At 36.2% G+C, this 20,386-nt stretch overlaps 1 protein-coding gene across 3 annotated transcripts in view; it reads right to left on the minus strand.

Annotated features, from left to right (window-relative positions):
- LOC148951954 (neuropeptide SIFamide receptor-like) overlaps positions 1–20,386 on the minus strand; it is a 122,579-nt gene that overhangs the window by 91,052 nt on the left and 11,141 nt on the right. For all 3 annotated transcript variants that reach the window (XM_089089441.1, XM_089089440.1, XM_089089439.1), the window contains exon 2: positions 1,714–1,848. In XM_089089441.1, coding sequence (XP_088945567.1) covers positions 1,714–1,836 — 123 coding nt within the window. In that variant the 5' untranslated portion in view covers positions 1,837–1,848. The remainder of the gene's footprint in view (positions 1–1,713; positions 1,849–20,386) is intronic.

A 20,386-nucleotide genomic window follows, 5' to 3' on the forward strand; every position in this document is an offset into this window, starting at 1 on the left:
AGTGCATACAGGGATACTACTAATTTAAACAATCAAACAAAGTCATGACTTGCGACCCACTTAACGATCAACTTATTTTTTTTATTTTCTTCTAATTTAGAATGACCTCAGGCCATTCGTTATAAAAAAAATAAAAAAAAGCAACCAGTTTCTCTACATAAAGTAAGGAACAATTCTAAAAGTAAGGAGGGTTGCTCCTCCTCAACACCGCACTTTTCATGCTAAAGTTTTTATTACTTAAGAAAGCTTCTTATTATTCTAATTAAACAAACCTTTTGCCTCAGGAGTCGTTCTTAAAGAATTGGGACAAAATTCAAACTTAAGTGGAAAGAGCGATGTTTTAAGAGGAGCAGTCCTCCTCGTATTCGTAATAATTTTATTTCCGTTTTAAATTTTAATGTTGCTCTTGACTTTCAGCTGAAGAAACTTGTTTTGTTATTTGATTAATTTCTTATCGTTTTCTAATTAACGCCAGGAAATCTGACTCCACCTACGCGGCAAAATATCTCCTCCCCACGGATATATTCTCTAGACAATTAAACCTGGTAAAAATTTACTCCGGAAAATTGCTCTTGACATCTCCACACGTAAAATTGAGTCGGTAAAGAGAAAGCAAGATATAAGAAGATTTTCGTATAGGAATTCTGGCAAATCCTCCCTGTATAAAATTTCCACTAAAAAATTCACCCTCTTGAAACTTTCCTTCCTATGGAAGATCCTCCCCATGGAAAATCCCCACAGCAGAAAATCCCCCTCCCCCCCCACAGACAAATGTATGCATACTTCCCAATAATAAATAAACAATGTAAACAATGGTAAACAATGGGCATATTTTATAACTTAAATTGCGCTATCTCTGAAGTTTCCCCAAAGATCTTTCCCCAGGGGTGGTGGGGGTCATGACCTTTCCAAAGGCATTCAGCCTTTCGACTATGTTAATAAAATATTTATCTCAAAATTTTTATCGGAGATTAAAAAAAAAGGAGCGTGTGAAGAGGCTTAGTTACCCTCCAATCTATTGAATACTCAAAAAGGGCACTAGGACTTATAAATTCCGTTCGAATGAGCCGTCTCCTGATATTCTAGGACTACTGGGTCGATACAATCACCTCTCGTAAAAAAAAACACGCATCCGTGATCTTTCTTCTGGCAAAAAATTCAAAATTCCAGGTTTTTGTAGATAAGAGCTTGAAACCTCTACAGTAGAGTTCTCTGATACGCTGAACCTAATGGTGTCAGTTTCATTAAGATTCTATTACTTTTAAGGGCTGTTTCCCCTTTTTTGAAAATCGTGCAAATTTTATCAGGCTCGTAGGCTTTGCTGGGTAAGACTAATGAAACTTATATATATATGAAATCAGAAACATAAGCCAATTCTTTTGATGCATCTACTAGTATCAAAATTCTTTTAAGAGTTTCGGTTACTATTGAGCTGGGTCGCTCCTTGCTTACAGTTCGTTACCACGAACTTTTGATACAATTTATAAGAGAGTAAGCCAAAATGTAAGCAGTTAGAAAAAACATTTATTCTGAAGAAAGAATTGTCCTCGCCTGATTTTTCTTTCATCTAGGGAACCACAAAATTTATAAAACCTCGAAATGAAAAAAAAAACGAACCTTGAAAATAAGAATTTCGTTATGACCTTAATATGTAAAAAAAACCGGCTACAAACAGATCAAACACAAATATGCAGAGTGAATCAAAGTACTCACTTGTACGGAACTAATGTAAAGTATATAAGCCATGGAGAAGCGACAGATAAGGCCAGAATCCAAATGAATATCAGCATCACTCGTGCCCTTCTGGTTGTTATTTGAAATTTCATTGGGAAACATATTGCGAAATACCTATCAATCAAAATATAAGGATTTACTTAATTGAGATAACAAAAATGTTAAAGGCAGAAGATAAAAATCTTGTGCCGTAACAACCAAAATCTTCTAAAGGCTACACAATTTTGGATCTTAATGCTGGTAAGGAAAATGGCTCCTATTTAAGGTAAGGTAAGGTAAGGTAAGTGTAATGGCTCCTATTCAAGTAATGAAATAACTTTAAATAAATATTTCCCAAAGTATTTTTTAACGGCAGAAAAGTAAATGCATGTTTTATTCTCTTTTTACAAAGGAAATAATTACAAAAGAATAACTTACTTATGTACTTGTATAAAGAATAGATATATTAATTTATTCACGCCATTGCTTCTGTTTTTTTGCAATTCTGTTGCATTCAGGTTTTCTTTTATTTGTTTTACACTTCGTAAGTATTATGTTGCATGTTTACGCCAAAGTCTGTGTTTTAAAGCAATCGTCTCGCACCAAGTATTTTTACGTTTTAGTGGAATCTTTGCAAAGAATAGCGAATGCCAACAATGTCCTTCTTTTGTGTTTTGTAAAACTTTTATCACATGTCAGTAAACAAAAAAAATCTGGAATTTTAGAGCAAATGGCTCAATTTCAACACTTCAACTTGTTATTGTACATGTTTGCAAAGAAATATCCAAGCTGACAATAAACATTTTTGCAAAAAATAAATAACAATGAATTAGGAATAAAACTACCCACAGCTGCATGTCAAATTGTTAAGTTTGTTTCAGCATCAGAACCTCATAAATAAATCACCAATTACCAAAATTGTTTCTCAGAGGTTACCAAGGATGTATGTTCCTCAGATAAACCTTACACTAATGAAAAAATAAAAGGACTAATCCATTTAAAACTAAAACTTTTTCGCCTTGAAAAGAAATAGGAAGCCTTAATCCTCCGTAAACAAACTGAGAAACAAATACGTCGTGCTGCTTCTCGTTATGGTGAAAATAAATTAAATTACTTAAAACAGAGCAAACCTCAGCAATGGTTTAAGAAAGTGAGAGAAATAGGTTGTCGGTTCTGCAAGAACCTTGATTTTCTTTTGGATGAACCGCCTGAACAGACAGCAAATGAGTTTAATAAACACCTAGCTAGCCTTGTGCAAACGTTCCCCCTCTCTCGGAAAATCAGCTAATCCCTGAAACTCAGGGATCCCAAAATATAAAATCAGCTAATCCCAAAAGATAAAATCCCGGAAATTTCAGTGAGGCGAATAATAGAAAAATACAGAAACTGAAAAAACTAGCATTTGTCCCATTGATATCCCAATTGATCTAATAAAAGCATTCCCTGATAAACTATCAACACCCCTTGTTAGTATTTTTAATGATATTAGTAATTCCTGATGTTACCCGTCGTCGTTCAGATGTTACTCCAATCCAAAAGAAGGGAGGTTTAAGCGATTTTACTGGAGTTCGACCGATCACCTTAACCCCGGGTTTTTCAAAAAAGTATGAGGGTTTCTTAGCTAATTGGTTAAAGGCAGAGATTGTTGAACTTATGGACTTACAACAATTTGGAAACCTGAAGGAGACGTTTACTTCACACTATCGTGTTAGTCTTCTTGACACCGTTCTTAAAAACCTTGAAAAATCTGATACATGGTTGAATCTTTTATTAATTGATCTCCAGAAAGCATTCGACCAAATTGACCACAATATCCTTTTAAATAAACTGCTGAAAGAGTTTCAAGTGAGTCCCTTTCTAGTTAAAATTGCTGCCACCTTTTAAACAAATCGTTTTCAAGTGCTTAAATATAAAAATGTTTATTCCGATCCCTTTCTATCTTTTGTGGGGTGCCTCAGAGAACTCTAATGGGTTCCATTTTATTTCTTATAATGGTTAATAGCCTCATGACTGACCACACAGATCGATGGAAGTATGTGGACGACCTGCCTACACTTGAGGTTTGCCGAAGAAATATTAAAAACTCAATTATGACATAACTTGACGATTTCACGCAGGAGGCTTCTTTGTCAAAGATGAAAGTCAACGCTAATAAATCGTCAGTTATGAGAGTTAATTTTTTTAAATCCCCTCCTTCTTTCACAAGCCCCATTCCTCCCAAAATCTCTGTCACATACATTAAACTACTTGGGGTGACAATTAATGTTGACTTGAAGTGGGATACCCATGTTCAAAATATCTTAAAACAAGTTTCCCCTTCGGTTTCCCTTCTAAAACTTTTGTTAAAATTTTCTTGCCCCCCTAAGGATCTTCTCCAACTTTATTATTCTTTTATTCGGCCAATACTGGAGTTTGCTTGTCCAGTGTGGCATTTTGGTCTTTCTTCAGAGCATATTTATAAGATTGAAAATGTCCGAAAACGAGCACTTAGAATCATGAATGGTTAAGGGAAGGTTTCATATCATTATCTACTAGGTAAGTTCAAGCTCACCACGTTGGCCGAGAGAAGGAACCTCCTGTGTCTTCGTTTCGGTACCAAGACCCTGTCTATTTCTCGATTACGGTCCATCATCCCCGAACCCTACCTTCCCACCCGCAACAGACTGTCCCGTATAAAATCCCAGAAAGTCCCCAAACTGACTCCCATCCCCGCTAAACATGAAAGATATCGAAGAGTTTTGTTCCGAGTTTTGTCGAGTTATATAATAGCCAGGAAAATTAGTCTTTAATTTTATTGTTATCTATTTATTTTTTGTCTCTTTGACATTTAACTAAGTTTTGACTCATCATGTTTTTTTATGTATTCTCATTAATTTTATTGTTTTTTATTTTGTTTCTATTTTTGACTTCCTAATTTAGGGTTGACTTTTTTCATGTGTTTTTTTTTACAATGAATTATGTTTGACGTGAACGTCACGTTCTTTTGATGATATATATATATATATATATATATATATATATATATATATATATATATATATATATATATATATATATATATATATATATATATATATATATATATATATATATATATATATATATATATATATATATATATATATATATATATATATATATAGTGCCTATGAGATACATATAGTATTTTTTTTTACTTAAAATTCAAATTCGGCAAATTTGCTGTGCAAGAAATTTTTAAATAAAATTCTATTCATTCATTCATCCACGAGTATTCAACCCATATCTTCTGAATCAATTGCTCTCTGGAATCAAGCCTTTCTAAACTGATAAAATGGTTAACCCACTAGATAGCTAATCGTACTTAAACATAAAATAAGTTGAAGGTTGAATATATTGCTGCTTTTCGCCTATTTCAATCACTAGAATCCGCAATAACTATTAATTCCTGTTAGTTGCTTTTCTAACACGCTCTCAAATTATGTTAGGGAATGAGTATTTCTTTTAGTGGCTCCTCATCTTACGCCACATGAGTGCTTTTAGATTTTTTTCCCTCACTCTCAGAACTCCTTGACTTTTTGAGTAAGGAAGTCCTTTTGCACCCTTAATGGCTAAGTAGATTTTCGAGTACTTTCTATCCTCAACACAGTCTTACTGCAAAGAAGCAATGGAATTCTTGTCGTTTTTACTAGTTGACATGTTTGAACATTACAGAAAATCCCCCAAGAATATTCAACTGCGTCTAAATAGACAAACAAGGCTTCTAGCTTGTATACCTAAAAGTCCACCGTGCTTAGACTCATTGAAGACTGAAGGTAATCTTCAAGGTGGTGGACAAGTGATTCAATAATAAGTATTTTAAAATCACGCTCCGTGAAGTTGCACCATTTGCTTCTCCCTTTTTTGGCATTGAAGCTGAATATAAAATCTAAAAAATTAATCCAAAGATTTTATAAAACCCATTTTGCTCCTTCCCTTAAAACTCTCGTGAATTGGCACCACTGGTTTCGTGGAAACGGCATCGACAATGATAAGCTGTTAGCCTTCGTCATTACTTTTTCTTTCTCTATAAGATAATCTAAGCTCCTCTAAAAGCTGCTCAGAGGTAACCATTGGGAGATTAATTCTTCTAGGAAAGGCTGAGACTAACTGGACTTCTTTTATTTTACCCACAACCTGCCTGCCACTACCTTATTCATTGATAGCTATAACAGAGATTACATCAGGGTTCTCCCTACTAGATGACCAAGGCTCTACAAAAGTGAAACATTTGCTAAATAATAGGCCACTTTTCTGTTTTTTCAAACTTCAATTGCACCTCTTCTCTTAAGACTTTCAAAGTTCCAGCATGGAAGGTTTCCTGGCGAGTACCAAAGCCTCTTTTAACAAACACCCTATCCTCCCTTTTATACTATTCGGATTGATTGGGGACATGCACCAGCCCTCAAGAGCTTCTACTGTTGCCTGACACTGTCAATGTACTTAAAAAATGAATTAATTGCCCAAATATTAATAATAATTCAGAAGTAGCAGGGATTTACGTGGGGGCAGGGGTCTCCCCCTTCCCAACAAAAAATCCAAAATTTGTCGAACTTCTGGGTATTCCTAATTCAAATCATCAAGTAGACTTCGTTTCTTATACCCCCCCCCCCCCCGCCTGGAAAAATTCCTGATTACGTGCCTGAAAAGTGGTAATCGTATCTGGGGACCTAATTTAAGCCCGGCTAAAATACTCAAGATAAAGAAAAGAACTATTGAAAGATCCAGAGGAAGGACAAATGGAGATATATTGATATCCACACAGCCGTCCTGACTAAGGGCGCTGGGTTAAGAATTCTTTGTCCAAGGGGCACGGGTTCGATCCCTGGCGTGGCCAGTTATTTGGTTTGGGACGTGGGTCAGTGATGTGACTTTGTAAACTCAGACAGAGTCGCCCCACCTGTAAATGGGTACCTGGAGATATCTGGGGAAGGTAAACAGGAAGGGTGTGCGAAAGCACAGGATGGCTGGCCCCCAGCCCCCCATTGCACTTTCTGGCTGAAGGGCCAAGAAACGGAGATCAGCACCACCGGTTTGGACCTTAAGGATCTAGTGCCGTCATACTTTACTTTTATTGATATCCACATTTCTTTTTGAACTCTTTCTAATCTAGAGGCTTCTTGAGTCAAAAGGGAGCGAAGGGGGCCAAGCCTCCACCTTTCGCCTTTTGAGAATTGTTCTATTGTATCATACTTCCAAGTTCAGAGGAATAAAATAAAGACTGTATTTCGTATATTTTTCTACTGGAGAAGAATCACAGATACACATCCAATACCTGACATAAAAAATATGCTATCTGTCCATTTTTAAGCAGGAATAACGATTTGTCAGTTTACGTTTCCAAGGTAAATTTGATAGCTTTTCGTTTGTATCGACATAAGCCTTACTTAATCTGATTTTCAAATCTGAAAAACCGAGTTGTTTCTACGGAAATTAGTTTCTATGTTATAGGTAGAGAAAAACAAGGTATTTTTAAAAGTTAAATTATGTTTTGTTAAAACTGCTGGGTAAGACGAACAATATTGCAGCGCTGGTCAACTTTTATAGTGTTTCCAAGACATTCCTGAAGTTTAAAACAGAATTTAATGTTTGAAATGCAGCAAATGATAGTTTTTATATTTCATTAGAAGCACGCAAACGCTGATACTATTAGTATTTTTCCAGGTAATAATAGCCTACAAAACAAAATATAAGCGGACATGCAAGCTTTCCAGTCTTGTTGTGAAAATTCTCTTTTTTTTCTATTTTTTATGATAGCCAAAACTGATAAATGAATAAAGAAATAATAATAAAAAAAAATATCAACTCAGTTTTGCTCAATAGTATGATATAATATTAATATAAGTATTTTTTCGTAATTTTAGACTTCCTACTTTCTGTAGAAAAACAGAAAACTTTTGTTTTGCGGATGTAAGTCAGCTGAGTGGATATAAGCATTGTTTGTCTCTGTGGAGAAATTTTTCAAATTTTGTCCGAATGTGTGTCTGTAGTTCGTAATTTTTGATCACAGGATCGCTAGCGCTTTTTTTAATGCTTTCTACTTATAGATAGATTGAGGGTAAAATAGGTGACATGTCCGCCATTTGAGGTGGGGAAAATGAATAGGGAGTGAAAATTTACAAAAAGAGAACTATTTAATTCAAGTAGACAACTAGGATAAAAAAACATGTTAAAGCAGCCAAAATTGAAACTTAAATTACTAAGATTAGTAAACATAGATTACTATCATGAGTATTGAAATTATAAAGAATCTGAATATTTTTATACCAATGAGCTAAGGATAGCTAATAGATTCCCAAACGTGAAGGAGAAACGTAAAACACTCTAATATCTTTCATGGTTGCAGTGGTATCAGCAACCGAGTAAAGAGTGACCCACGGTTCATAGTAACCGGAAGTTTAAGAATGTGTTAAAAAAAAAATTTCTGGCTAGATACAAATTTCGTTTCAAGCTGAAAATGAACCTGAAACCCACCGAGAATGGCCTTGGATCTAAACGAGAAGAACACCACTGGAAGCACCATGATCAAAAACCCTTTGCAGGATAATTACACTCCCCGACCTACAAAAAAAGGAAAACCACTTTTTTGCAAGGAAAGCACTGATGGGTTTTCTTTGCCACTTGGTGAAATGAATTCTTAAATAGTAATATTGATTGTAAAAGTATTGCGTTCATGAATCAACCCTGATCGAGAACAAATGTTTAATAGTGCCCTTTTTTATTATGGGCAAACATACAAGTAACTAATGCAAAATGAGGATTTATTTTCGAAAAACGTGCCCAAGAAAGCTGAGGAATTTAAATAAAAACGCATGAATTGTACAAATACAATCTAGTATCCAGTAATTTATTCCGAGATAAGGGGACCCTAGACGGTCAATCATTTTGATCAAAAGTTTTCGTCAATCGATTGACTTGTGCTGTAATCAACCTTCATTCGATCCCTCAATCAACCCTTCAATCTTGACCAAATGTAATCTAACACATTGCTTTTCATCAAAATGATTGAGTCATTCAAACTTTCTATTTGTCACCGTCAACGCTTGACTCAAGCGTCCAACAGGTTCCTAGACAGTCAATCATCCTTTGACGGAAGCTTTTGATCAAAGTGATTGACCGTATGGCCTCCTATAGAATGGGGAATTTGAAAAGACACAAAACATATGCAACGTGGTAAAAATAGGAAACTATACCGAAATAAAGGTAAAATGGTTGCGATTGTCCTCTGCTTCACTCCTCTGAGATTTGAATGTGAAAGCTAGTGGAGCATGAATAAGGGTTGACCTAAAACAAATTGCAACACAAACGATTGTGTTATCTATGCAAGGTTTGCAAACTCAAAATTGTCTATATAAGATCTGACAATCCAAAGTTAATTTAATCAAATAACTGAATATAAGAATTTATGCCCCTTTAGCAGTTATTCAGCACTGAAATATCCCAGCAGATGTTGAAATTTGACTAGAACTCACGACAGTTTTATATGTTTTGCTTGCGATAAGGTGACTAAATGAGCAGAGTAAAACTTCAGGGATTTCAATTGTAACTAAGTAAAACCTACTTGACACGCAAAAAGCATGGAGTAGAAACGCAAAAGTCAGCACAGTTGCAAGAGCATTCCAGTAAATATGCTTAAGCCAGGGTAATTAAAGGTGGTCCTTAGATAAGGGCTGTCAAATCCTTACTGGAAATGCAATTTTCAACAGAGAAGGAAGAAGATATGCTTCCTGTTCTTGACTAATTAATTGTGTATGGTTCACAGAAAAGTAAATATGCTAAATGTATTATTGTTACTTCTTTGTATTTTGATCATGATGGTAGAGGTATGGGGACTGATAATAAAAGTTTACCGCGCTTTCTTCACCCCTACGCTTGAATAGTGATAAAAGACTCCGCTAAAAGGCATGATTTACAAACTGCATGATTTACAATCAGACAAAGAATTTGTTGCTTGCTCCTCCTAAGATTTGATTGCTTTCTAATGAAATATCGAAGAGTAGCTCTAGCACTATTTGTAATAGTTGTGATTGAAGGCCAACTAACCCCCCTCCCACGCCCACCATTTCCCCAAACGCATTCAATCCAAATTTTAAGATAGCCATTTTGTTCTACATAGTTGAAAGATTCGGAAATTATGTCTTTGAGGATGACCCCCCCCCCCAAAAAAAAGCCTCAGGGCAAGGGTTGTAAGTTATGCCCTGGGGGTATTTAAGGTTTATTTGGAAAGGAGGATCGTATAAACTTCGGAGGGGGCCTATTGGATTGGTAATCAAGAGTTCTAGTGTCCTCTTTAAGATTCAGAGTAATTGGAGAGTGGATACCTCCCACATACTTCGTATTTCCCGAAATATATCTGATAGAAATTTTCAGATGGTCATTTGTTGTCATAGAAACTTATAAAAAGGCTTATTGAATTGACAATTGAAGGGACTAGTGCCCCTTTTAAAAATCGAAAGTGATTAGAGGACAACTAGCCCCCTCCCACACCCACCATTTCCCCCAACACATCCAATAAAAGTTTTGAGATTTCTATTTTGTTTAGCGTAATTAAAAGGTCCGGGAATTATTTCTTTGAGGAAGGCAGACCCCAGCGGCCCTGGGGGTAAAGTTTGTAGAGAAAGGGTGGTTGTAGACACTTCGGAGGGGGTTGAAAAGATTGATAATAAGAATTTCTAGTACTCTATATAAGATTAAAATTGATGGGAGGTCAGGTACCCCCCCCCCTCCTCCCACACCTCGTATTTTCCTGAAATGAATCTGATAGAAATTTTGAAATGTCTACTTGTTGTTTTAGAAACTTCAAAAAGGCTCATTCGATTGTAAATTGAAAGGGTTCGTGCCCATTTTTATAGTCGAAAGTGACTAGCGAGCAACTAGCCCCCTCCCACGCCCACCATTTCCCCAAACACATCCAATCAAAATTTTGATATAGCCATTTTGTTCAACGTAATTGAAAGGTCCGAAAACTATGTCTTTTAGGATGACAATCCCCCTACAGCCCTCAGGGCAAGGACTGTAAGTTATGCCCTAGGGGAAAGTAAGGCTTATATAGAAAGGATGATCGTATAAACTGCGAAGAGGGCTTATTGAATTGCTAATCAGAAATTTTCAGCGTCATTTTTGAGATTCAGAGTGACGGGAGGATGGATACCCCCCCCACGCCTCGTATTTTCCCGAAATGCATCAGCTAAAAATTTTGAGATGGTCACTTGATGTCATAGAAACTTCGAAAAAGGTTCATTTGATTTGAAATTGAAAGGGATAGGGCCCTTTTTAATATTCAAAAGTGATTGACAACTAACTCCCTCCCAAGCCCACCATTTTCCCAAACACACTGTCACTGAGAAAGGTATTCATGTTTAAACTTCATTTTCCAAGAACACTAAGGGAAAACAGGTGAACCTTCCAGAGAATGTTGAGGAAAGTGCTGGACTAAATCAAAACATGTTATGTGCTTCCGGGTTGTAAAAAGGGCTTCACTGAATTATTAACTGAAAGTAAGGAGCGACATTAAAACTTAAAACAAACAGAAATTATTCCGTATATGAAAGGGGCTGTCCCCTCCTCAATACCTTGCCCTTTACGCTAAAGTTTTTTATTGTTTTAAAAAATAAAGTTGTGTGACAGATTCAAACTTTCACCCCAAACAAAAAAACAAATAAACACGCATCCGTGATCTTTCTTCTGACAAAAAATACAAAATTCCACACTTTTGCAGATAGGAACTTGAAACTTCCGCAGTAGGGTTTTCTGATACGCTGTATCCGATGGTTTGATTTTCATTAGGTTTCTATGACATTTTGGGGGTATTTCCCCCTTTTTCGAAAATAAGGCAAATTTTCTCAGGCACATAACTTTTGATGGGTGCAACTAAACTTAATGAAACTTATATATTTGAGATCAGCATAAAAATTTGATTTTTGATGTATCTATGGGTATCGAAATTCCGGTTTTTAGAGTTTTGGTTACTATTGAGCCGGGTCGCTCCTTAGCTACAGTTCGTTACCACGAATTGTTTGAAAGGCCGACGCAATCATTGTTGACCGGAAACATTTATTTTTTTTTTATAAATCTTTCTCAAATCCCATCTTTAATTTACAACAGATTTGGGCCTATTAGTTAGGTAGTACTTCGCGAGTCACTCGCTGGACGCTGGTCTTCTTCGTTGTTCATCAAGAGAAGTAGAAATCTGGTAGAAATGAAAGGAATGTGGTATTTCAGAACCCTTGCAAAATAGTTAAAATTCTAGCAGCTATGTATTCCTAACAGAATTAATTATCAAAATTAGGAGTATTTATATTCGTCGAAAATTGCTGTATACAAAACTTCGAATACTGAATCATAAAATTCAACATTTATCTTCAAATATTAGTGTAAGTCCAAAAAAACTACATTCTGGCAAACTTCAGAAGTATATTATAATTACGGGATGTGGCTATATTTATAGTGAATGAAAATCAACTTATCCACTCTGTGGATTGAGGTGCTTTCTCTTCTGCGTCACTATCATAGTAAAGATTGATGGTGGCACAATGTATTATTTATTTATTATTCTTTGTTTTTAGTTTTAGACCAGGGTATTCGTAACGAAGGAGTTGTCATAGAAATTTCAAAAAGGGCTCATTCGATCGTAAACTGAAAGGGGTAGTGTCCTTTTTAATGACCGAAAGTGATTGGGGGGCAACAAACACCCCTCCTACGCCCACCATTTATCCAAACACATCCAATCAAAATTTTGAGATAGCCATTTTGTTCAACGTAGTTGAAAAATCCACAAATTTTGTATTTGATGCTGACAACCCCCCCCCCTCCCCCACAGTCCTCAGGGTAAGGGTTGTAAGTCATGCCCTTGGGGTGCATAAGGTTTATATATGAAAGTTCTGAAGCCGAAATGGCCAACCATGACAAAAACAACAACAAAGAGAGATAAAACTCAATGAAAAGACAACAAACGAGACTTTGGCCAGTAGAGTGAAAAGATGAAAGACTAAAACAATGTGGATATTTCGCCTGTATGTAAACTAGGCGTCTTCAGCACAAACGAAACAAAGATAAAAAAGAACTAAAAACAAATAAAACCAATATTAATAAAATACAATTGTCGCAACTGATCTATGCAGGGAACAGAAGCTATTAGAGCTACTTCGATGAGTACACCAAAGCAACTGGGTGAACAAAAGTATAAATATGGAAATGAAGTTAATTATTCTGTTGCGAAATAATCCCCTTGTTAGCTATTCTTGAAGCAATTCTTTCTGGTCTAGTAGGTAATCTCATCCCCTGGTGATTATGTAAATTCTTAATTCCTTTATTGACTAATGGTCCATTTTTCAAAAGGCTATCATAAATTGAGTCTATATTTAAACTTCCCGTGTCTCTATTTACTGAAAGATTAATAAACATATGTTTTTTAATTTCTATAGCCTCCCTCGTCCACTGAGAAAACCCTCTATCATTAGAAATAAACGTGGCCTCATCAAATTGTAAAAAATGTTTAGGATGAGAGAAAATGTGTTCAGCCAGAGCCGCAACAAAAGTTTCAGGAGGCCCGTTTAATTGTAGTTTTTTCTGTTGAGTTGCAATGCTCAATAAATCTTTCAAGAAATTGTTGGTGATTTCTACCAACATAACACTTCCCACAAGAACGAGGATTTTATACACCCCACTAACTGCATTTCCCCGGGTTAAATCCTTTCCAGAATTAATAAAATTACCTATTGGTCTCGCTGATTGGAAACATGTATCAATGTTATGTTTACGTAAAATTCGTCTAAGCACCTCTCCCAAAACAGGTACATAAGGCAAAGGCCTTATGGGCAACAAATAAAACGGCAAAAGATACTGATTTTCAAAAGCTGAGAATTGCAATAATAAACCAATAATAAATCTGGAAAGAAGATTGTCTTCCAGCCCATTCCCAACCATGCCGGAACCCCACATATCGTTGGGGTATACAGTAATGCCAATAGGGCGAGGCGCAATTGGCAGGAGTCATCAGAGCAGTAGCTAATTTTACATTACTGAAGACAATAAGAATTCCTGGCAAGAGAGTCCTCCCACGCCACCCGTCTTAAACTATCAAACAGTTCGTGGTAACGAACTGTAAGTAAGGAGAGAACCGGCTCAATGGTAACCGAAACTCTAAAAAACGGAATTTTGATACAAATAGATGCATCAAAAGAATCAGATTGTAACGTTGATTTCAGAAGTATATGTTTCGTCAAGGTTAGTCTTAACCATCAAAAGTTACACGCCTGAGAAAATTTGGCTGATTATAGAAAAAATGGGAAAAGAACCCCTAAAAGTTATAGAACCTTAATGAAAATCACGCCATCATATTCAGCGTATCAAAGAATCCTACTGTAGAGGTTTCAAGAACCTATCTACAAAAATGTGGAATTTTGCATTTTTTGCCAGAAGAAAGATCACGGATACGTGTTTATTTGTTTGTTGTTTTTTTTTCCAGGGGTGGTCGTATCGACCCAGTGGTCCTAGAATATCGTGGGAGAAATCATTGGAACGAAAATTAGAAGTTCTAGTGCCCTTTTTAAGTGACCAAAAAAATGGAGGACTACTAGGCTCATTTTTTTCCCAAAATAACCCGATCAAAATTTTGAGATAGCCATTTTTTCAGCATGGTCGTAAATATGATAACTTTATGATGTCTTTTAGGATGAATTAATCCCCCGAAGTCCCCGGGGGGAGGGCTGAAAGTTATGAACTTTATCCAATGTTAACATATATAATTGTTTATTCGGAAGTATACAGACTTTTTCAGGGGTATTTTTTCTGGTCGGTGGGGGGGGGGGGTCGGAGGTTATGTGGGATGATCTTTCCATGAAGTAAGTTTTCATGGGGGAAGGGACATTGCTATGAAGAGGGCGCCGGATTTCCCAGCATTATTAAAGAAAAAGATCAGAAATTAAATATAAAAAAACAAGTTTTTCAACTGAAAGTAAGGAGCAACATCAAAACTTAAAACGAACAGAAAATATTACGTATGTGATTGGGTTCACCCCCTAGTCAATACCTCGCTCTTGAAGCCAAAGATTTTTTAGTACTTTCATAAGAGCTATTTATTCTAATTAACGGCCTGTGTTATTAAGGGTCATTTTTAAATAATTGGAACAAAATTTGAACTTTAGATTAAAGAGCAAGGTATTGACTTGGGGGTGAACCCCCTAATATACGCATTAAGAATCTATGAATATAGAAGATCGTTACGTAAGTTGATTCTTAAGTTACGTATACTTATTACTAATAAAAACGTTCGTAAATAAAATTAAACAAGTTTCGAGAAAGCCATTTAACCAAATAAAAGTAAAATTAATATACAAATTTTGTTTTAATTATTCTTGTACGGTGAGCCAAAATAAAAACCTGCATTAATTCAAAAACATTCACAAATTAAATAAAAAAACAAGTTTTTTTAACTGAAAGTAAGGAACGACGTTAAAACTTAAAGCGAACAGAAATTATTCCGTATATGAAAGGGGCTCTCCTCCTCAACGCCTCGCTCTTTACGCTAAAGTTTGACTTTTTCACCACTCTATTTTTTTAACAATAAAAAGCTTTAGCGTAAAGAGCGAGGCGTTGATGAGGGGACAGCCCCTTTCATATACAGAATAATTTCTGTTCGTTTTAAGTTTTAACTTCGTTCCTTACTTTTAGTTAAAAAAAACTTGTTTTTTCATTTAATCACCGTTCCTAAAGCGAGAAAAATATGTATTGTTCTATCGGCTAAAGGCTCAATCATTAATGCTGAATCCCCTTTTAAGGAGATGGAATCTAAGCGATAGTTGGGTTTATGGAGAAGAAGTTGAGACCCTACAACATCTTCTATTTGAGTGTTCAAAATAAGCGACTGAGAGGAACCATCTCAAGATGACTGTCCGAGCTCTTATGCTTCACAATGCTATTTTCCAATTGCTGGAGAAAGATCTGACAATGAAAGATGAAGGCAGACGTTATCAGAATCTTAATAAAAATTCAGAAGAGAGCAGGCTTGTCCTAAAATGATGGAGGAAGAGAAGGATAAGTGAATCTGAAGAAGAAGAGAGATAAAAGAGCTTCAGAAGAGAGCCTAAATACCTCCACTGAATTTAAGAAGAAGAAAAATCAGTGTATTGGAGCCACGGTCATTATATTGGTCCGGTATAGCCTTGAAGCTTGGGTGTTTTGAGAGGCTGTTTTGAGAGAGATTTGTTAAATGTGCTCCAAAGCAATTGTCTCTGGATAGCGTGGGAGTAGTAACCTAGGTGCTGATAAGAACCCTACATCCAACCCTACAAGAATATGCTCAAAAGTGTAATAGATACGAACCCTACATTCAACCATACATTCACGCCTACAAGAATATGCTCAAAAGTGTAATAGATACGAACCCTACATTCAACTATACATTCACGCATACAAGAATATGCTCAAAAGTGTAATAGATACGAACCCTACATTCAACCATACATTCACGCCTACAAGAATATGCTCAAAAGTGTAATAGATACGAACCCTACATTCAACTATACATTCACGCATACAAGTCAAGGTTTTTTAAACTTGGCAATGTATAATGTAGTCAAGCATGTTTTGAGAGTTTGGTCTTAATAAAATAATTTAAAGCAAACAGGTTTTTTTTTCTGTTTTTGTTGTCAATTGCACAATGAATGTACGTCATGAATTCACGTGTACATTCTTAAAAAAAACAACTGGTGTGATATAAAGTAGTCAAACATGTTTTGGAAGCATGCACGAAATTATGGATTCGTCAATTGTCAATGTGAGTACAGCTTATTAAATTTTTTAATTTATTTCCAGATAAAAAGCATTTACCAGTAAATTCAAATTTCAGGGGGACTTAGCCCCCATCCCCTCCAACAATACAAAATCTTAAAATATAATGAGTATATTCGATAGAAAACGCTAAGTATGCTTTTTTCTATTATGTAAAACAAAAACCCCCTCCCCCAATGTTTTGTTATGAGCATAATTCTGTACTTTTAGCTAATTCGTTCAAAAAATGCCCCTTTTTCCCAAATATCAAAAAAATCTCTTTTCCAGTCTAAAAACCGCATGTGTTTATAATTACAGAGTCCCTTTTGAAGTCAGAGTTTAAACGTGTCTTATCTGAGCTATGAAAACAAAAGGTTGATGATTAAGACATGGATTTGTCTAATTCTCGTCAGAAAACCAAATCATATTCAAATATTTTCTTGGGGAGAAAATTTTAAGTTTTGTATTAATTTGGGTTTTAACTCACATTTAACAAACTTAGTCGTAGTTAAGTGAAAGTGTTTTTCTGAACTTTCTGAGGGAGGAGGGGGTGACTATTTAGTTTAACAAATTAGTTTACGAGTACAAAAAGACTACACTACAGATAACTCTAGTGCGTTTTTCTTAACTTTCTGAAAGAGGTGGGGGGTAACTTTTTAGTTTAAAAATTAGTTTAGGAGTAGAGAAATGATTCACTACTGATCATGCTATTTTGTTTTTCTGAACTTTCTGAGGGAGGAGGGGGTAACTATTTAGTTTAATAAATTAGTTTACGAGTAGAAATATGCTTCACTACAGATAAGGCTATTGTGTTTTTCTGAACTTTCTGAGAGAGGTGGGGGTAACTTTTTAGTTTAAAAATTAGTTTACAAGTAGAAAAATGCTTCGCTACAGATAAGGCTATTATGTTTTTCTGAACTTTCTGAGGGAGGAGGGGGTAACTATTTAGTTTAAGAAATTAGTTTACGAGTAGAAAAATGCTTCACTACAGATAAGGCTATTGTGTTTTTCTGAACTTTCTGAAGGAGGAGGGGGTAACTATTTAGTTTAAGAAATTAGTTTACGAGTAGAAAAATGCTTCACTATAGATAAGGCTATTGTGTTTTTTTTCTGAACTTTCTGAGGGAGGTGGGTGGGGGTAACTATTTAGTTTAAGAAATTAGTTTACGAGTAGAAAAATGCTTCACTACAGATAAGGCTATTGTGTTTTTCTGAACATGTGTGTATTTTTCTGAACTTTTTGAGGAAGGAGGGGGTAACTTTTTAGTTTAATAATTAGTTTACGAGTAGAAAAATGTTTCAATACAGATAAGGCGATTGTATTTTTCTGAACCTTCTGAGGAAGGAGGGAGTAGCTATTTAGTTTAAGAAATTACTTTACTAGTAGAAAAATGCTTCACTACAGATAAGGCTATTGTGTTTTTTTTTCTGAACTTTCTGAGGGAGGAGGGAGTAGCTATTTAGTTTAAAAATTAGTTTATGAGTAGAAAAATGCTTCACTACAGATAAGGCTATTCTGTTTTTTTGAACATGTGTGTTTTTTTCTGAACTTTCTGAGGGAGGAGGGGGTAACTATTTAGTTTAAAAATTAGTTTACGAGTAGAAAAATGCTTCACTACAGATAAGGCTATTGTGTTTTTCTGAACTTTCTGAGGGAGGAGGGAGTAGCTATTTAGTTTAAAAATTAGTTTACGAGTAGAAAAATGCTTCACTACAGATAAGGCTATTCTGTTTTTTTTCTGAACTTTCTGAGGGAGGTGTGTGGGGGTAACTATTTAGTTTAAGAAATTAGTTTACGAGTAGAAAGATGCTTCACTACAGATAAGGCTATTATGTTTTTCTGAACTTTCTTAGGGAGGAGAGCGGGGGTAACTATTTAGTTTAAAAAATTAGTTTACAAGTAGAAAAATGTTTCACTACAGATAAGGCTATTATGTTTTTCTGAACTTTCTGAGGGAGGAGGGGGGTAACTTTGTAGTTGACACATTAGCTTACGAGTAGAAAAATGCTAAACGACAGATAAGGCTATTGTGTATTTCTGAACTTTCTGAGGGAGGAGGGGGTAACTTTTTAGTTTAAAAAATTAGTTTACGAGTAGAAAAAAGCTTCACTACAGATATGGCTATTGTGTTTTTCTGAACTTTCTGAGGGAGGAAGGGGTAACTTTTTAGTTTAAGATATTACTTTACGAGTAGAAAAATGATTCACTGAAGATAAGGCTATTGTTTTTTTTCTGAACTTTCTGAGGGAGGTGTGTGGGGGTAACTATTTAGTTTAAGAAATTAGTTTACGAGTAGAAAAATGTTTCAATACAGATAAGGCTATTATGTTTTTCTGAACTTTCTGAGGGAGGTGTGTGGGGGTAACTATTTAGTTTAAATATTAGTTTACGAGTAGAAAAATGCTTCAATACAGATAAGGCTATTGTGTTTTTCTGAAAATTCTGAAGGAGGAGGGGGGTAACTATTTAGTTTAAAAATTAGTTTACGAGTAGAAAAATGTTTCACTACAGGTAAGGCTATTGTGTTTTTCTGAACTTTCTGAGGGGGGATGGAGATGGTAAAAATTTAGTTTAAGAAATTAATTTACGAGTAGAAAAATGCTTAACTACATATAATGTTATTGTGTTTTTCTGAAGATGTGTGTTTTTTTACGAACTTTCTGGGGGAGGAGGGGGTAACTATTTAGTTTAAAAACTAGTTTACGAGTAGAAAAATGTGGAAATTCACTAGCTCAGAATTGGGGTTTTAGTCCACCAGCCTGAATGGTGGAAATCCACTAGCTCAGTATTGGGAGTCTCAGTCCACCAGCCTGAATGGTGGAAATTCACTAGCTCAGAATTGGGGTCTTAGTCCACCAGTCTGAATGGTGGAAATGCACTAGCTCAGAATTAGGGTCCCATTCCACCAACCTGTATCGTTGAAATTCGCTAGCTCAGAATTGGTGTCTCAGTCCACCCGCCTGAATGGTGGAACTCCACTCGCTCAGAATTGGTGTAACAGTCCCCCAGCCTGAATGGCTAAGATTCACTAGCTGAGTATTGGGGTCTTTGTCCACCAGCCTGAATGGTGGAAATCCACAAGCTCAGTATTGGGAGTCTTAGTCCACCAGCCTGAATGGTGGAAATTCACTATCTCAGAATTGGGGTCCCAGTCCACCAGCCTGAATGGTGGAAATTCACTAGCTCAGAATTGGAGGCTTAGTCCACCAGCCTGAAGGTTCCTAGCTCAGATTGGGTCTCAGTCCACCAGCCTGAATGGTTGAAATTCACTAGCTCAGTATTGGGGTCGTAGTCCACCCACCTGAATGGTGGAAATCCATTAGCTCAGAATTGGGGTCCCAGTCCACCAGCCTGAATGGCGGAAATTCCCTAGCTCAGAATTGGGGTCTTAGTCCGCCAGCTTGAATGGTGGAAATCCACAGCTCAATTGGTCGTCCACAGCCTGAATGGTGGTCCTAGCTCAGATTGGGGTCTTAGTCCACCAGCCTGAATGGTGGAAATTCACTATCTCAGAATTGGGAGTCCTAGTCCACCAGCCTGAATGGTGGAAATTCAGCTCAGTTAGGTCAGTCACCAGCCTGAATGGTGGAATTCACAGTGGAGGCTTAGTCCACCAGCCTGAATGGTGGAAATTCACTAGCTCAGAATTGGGGTCTTAGTCCACCAGCCTGAATGGTAGAAATTCACTAGCTCAGAATTGGGGTCTTAGTCCACCAGCCTGAATGGTGAAAATCCACTAGCTCAGTATTGGGAGTCTCACTCCCCGAACCTGACTGGTGGAAATTCACTAGCTCAGAATTGGGGTCTTAGTCCTCCAGCCTGAATGGTGGAAATCCACGAGCTCAGAATTGGTGTCCTAGTCCACCAGCCTGAATGGTAGAAATC

This window comes from Artemia sp. Qi Xiang Cuo, chromosome 5 (genome assembly GCF_049724085.1).
Source record: "Artemia sp. Qi Xiang Cuo chromosome 5, ASM4972408v1, whole genome shotgun sequence".
Lineage (NCBI taxonomy): Eukaryota > Metazoa > Arthropoda > Branchiopoda > Anostraca > Artemiidae > Artemia > Artemia sp. Qi Xiang Cuo.